At 36.5% G+C, this 3245-nt stretch overlaps 1 protein-coding gene across 1 annotated transcript; it reads right to left on the bottom strand.

Annotated features, from left to right (window-relative positions):
* Nucleotides 1-307: 307 nt before the first annotated feature.
* On the bottom strand, nucleotides 308-1249 carry LOC105308446 (olfactory receptor 10C1). The gene has a single exon (XM_011384418.1). It carries the CDS (start codon nucleotides 1247-1249, stop codon nucleotides 308-310), a length of 942 nt encoding a protein of 313 aa, XP_011382720.1.
* Between the last annotated feature and the right edge of the window lie 1996 nt (nucleotides 1250-3245).

Raw genomic sequence — 3245 nt, forward strand, 5'->3', positions numbered from 1 at the left:
TTTTCCTTAGTAAAGTGGTAAGAAACACACTAACCTTAATCTTATTACCGTTGTAGAAGGAAAAGCTGAATGGTGTCCAGAACACAGGAGATGCTAAGTAATTATGTTGAATGAATATTTTTGATTGAATGAATGGTAAACTACTTCATATCCTACCCTATGGTTCCCTTTTGCTTAAACACATTGAAAGTGTAGAACAGATTCAAGTGTGTTCTGGTTGCTATGCTATAGATACTTTAATATATATTGGTAGAGCATAAAACCCTGGGTAAAATCTCTGTACAATAGTTCATTTATTATGGCTGGTTTAGGTCATTAGTCTAAGAGAGTTCCTTTGTGTTACCCTTTTAAAGGCTTCCTTTACTTCTTTGTTCCTCAAGGTATAGATAACAGGATTCAGAGCAGGTGTGACCACTATGTACGCGAGTGCAGTTGCTTTGTCTGTTTCTGGAGTTTGTACAGTCTTAGGTTGGAGGTAAGTGAACAAGGCAGTGCCATAGAACAGAGAAACAACCAGGATGTGAGAAGAACAAGTAGAGAAAGCTTTGCGTCTGCCAGCTGCTGATGGGATTCTCAAGATGGTCCCAAAAATGCGCACATAGGAGCACAGAATGAGGAAACAGGGACTCATAATGAAAAGCACAGAGACGGCAAACACCATAATCTCATTATATGAGGTATCAACACAAGCCAGTTTCACTACAGGCATGATGTCACAAAAAAAGTGCTGAATCTTTCCTGTTCCACAGAAGGGCAGAGTGAAGATCCAGGGAATCTGGACTGACTCCACCACCACCCCAGTAGTCCATGATGCTGCAGCCAGTTTCAAACACACATGAGGGCCCATCAGGAGAGTGTAATGCAGTGGATAACAAATAGCTACAAAGCGGTCATAAGCCATGGCTGCTAACAGGCAACACTCTGCCAGTCCCAATGCGGTAAATACATACATTTGAACTGCACAGCCTCCCACACTTATGGTCTTGGTCTCCACAAGCAGGTGAACCAGCATCTGAGGCACCACACTTGTGATATAGCACATCTCCAGGAAGGAGAGGTTAACCAGGAAGAAGTACATGGGAGTGTGCAGGGAAGGGGTGACCCAGATCAAGCAGATGATGATGAAGTTTCCTCCCACAGTAAACAAGTAAATGAGTAAGAACACAACGAACAGCACAGGTTGTAACCCTGCTAGAGAGGAAAAAGCCACGAATGTGAATCTGGTGCAGAGGGATTGGTTTCCACTCATTATAGGCTCAGAGCCAGACATCTGTGGAGAGAACAGAGCAGTTAATACCTAAAGGAATCTAGTAACCTAGCATAGGTCTCTGTCACCCCTCAGAAAAAGGAGCTCTCCTAGGATCAGTGGTCTGACATCACAATCTACACACTTGGATTTCTTTAGCTAAAGCTTTCTAAATATCTACCCAATTATAATGGATGCACTATTCCTTCCTGATTTTGAATTCTGGATCTTAAGATTTTTCTTTCACAGAAATTTAGAGAAAACAGTGGCTTTAAGTTACATAATCTGACTTTTTTTTGTTGTTTTATCTTTTCAACATTCTTATAAACACAGGCTGTTATATAAGTAACATATGAAGGCATTCTAATTGTAAAAGAGTTACATAAAACCCGAATTGTATAAATGTAAAAATGCTATATTCTGGTCTTCTAAATTTCATAGTCTTCTTTAAAGTCTCGCTTAAGCATTTGGAAGAAAGTATATTTCCAGCCATTTATGTATTCATTTTCATACATATTTTTGCACATTTTGAGTTGAAAAGTATAAGCCAATAAATAGGCAGCTGAAAGCCTGGGAAACTAAAACTAACAATTTCCTTTCCACAACCTCAATGTAATTTTACAGGAATTTATGAATAGAAGAACATACTTAGAACCACAGATAAACTTTCTTTTCCTTTCTGGGCTTCTAGACTTCCTATGATTCCAAATTATAACATGGGGTGGAGTCAGCAGTATTTCTATCCTGACTACAGACCAGAGGGATTGCATCCACTGCATGGCTTAATTATATTTGTCTCAAGAGGAATTTGTTTAGAAACAACAATGAACGTTCAATGTACAAATGGGTTTTCATTTTTTAATACAATTTCCAGAGATAATCCATTGCTGTTGATTACATTACTTAAGCTTTGATGTGTAAAACTAAAAGTTTCTAAAGAATTTTCATCACACCATTGCACTAATTATTGAACTTTATGGAAATTTGTCATAGTGATCTTCTTTAAGCTCCTCAAATGGATGGCGACTGCTCAGGACTTTGTGATATCAACAGGCACAGCACAGGACATAAAGTAGGCTCCCTAAACCCCACAAGTAGCATTCACTTTATTCATTATCTGTGATTAAATTGTTAACAGCATAAATAAATAGGGCCGATGAGGGAAATTCCAATTTTCTAATGGAATAAATTAAAATAATTTATCAAAAATATGAAAGTTGGTTTTTTGTACTGTCCTCAAAAAATTTTAAAAAACCTTGTTCTTAAGGCACCCCATTGCTTCAAGCGGAATGCAGTTTCTTTTAAGTTAATTTAATTTTTTCTGCTTTATTGAGGTTTAATTGACAAACAAAATTGTATGTATTCAAAGTGTACAACATAATTATTTGATATATATATTGTAAAATGATTACCTCAATCAAGTTAATGAATACACTCATCACCTCACATAGTTATATTTTTTTAGCAAATTTCAGGTCTGCAATACAATATTATTAACTATAGTCACTATGTTGTACTTTAGATTCTCAGAACTTTTTCACCTTAAACCCTTTGATCAGCATCTCACCATTTCCCCCACCCCCTCAGTTCATCCTACTCACTGCTTTTATAAATTTAACTTTTTTTTTATGATTACACTTTTAAGTGAGATTACATAATACTTGTCTTTATGTATCTGGCTTATTTCGCTTAGCACAGTGCCTTCCTGATCCATCCATGTTGTCATAAATGGCAGGATTTTCTTATTTTTTATTGCTGAATAATATCCCTCTTTGACATTGGTCTTGGCCATGAATTTCATTTTTATTTTTTAAATTTTTATTTATTTTAAAATTTATTTATTTAAATTAATTACAAGTATACAGTACATTGGTGAGACATCTATATAGTTCATAATACGATTCCCTGAATTGCTCCCTGCGTCCCCTCACCTTCCACCTAGCCATCATATTAATGCTAACTGTATTCCCTCTGCCATGCTCCCCACCCTTGTGATCAA

This window comes from Pteropus vampyrus, unplaced genomic scaffold (genome assembly GCF_000151845.1).
Source record: "Pteropus vampyrus isolate Shadow unplaced genomic scaffold, Pvam_2.0 Scaffold577, whole genome shotgun sequence".
In the NCBI taxonomy this organism is placed as follows: Eukaryota; Metazoa; Chordata; class Mammalia; order Chiroptera; family Pteropodidae; genus Pteropus; species Pteropus vampyrus.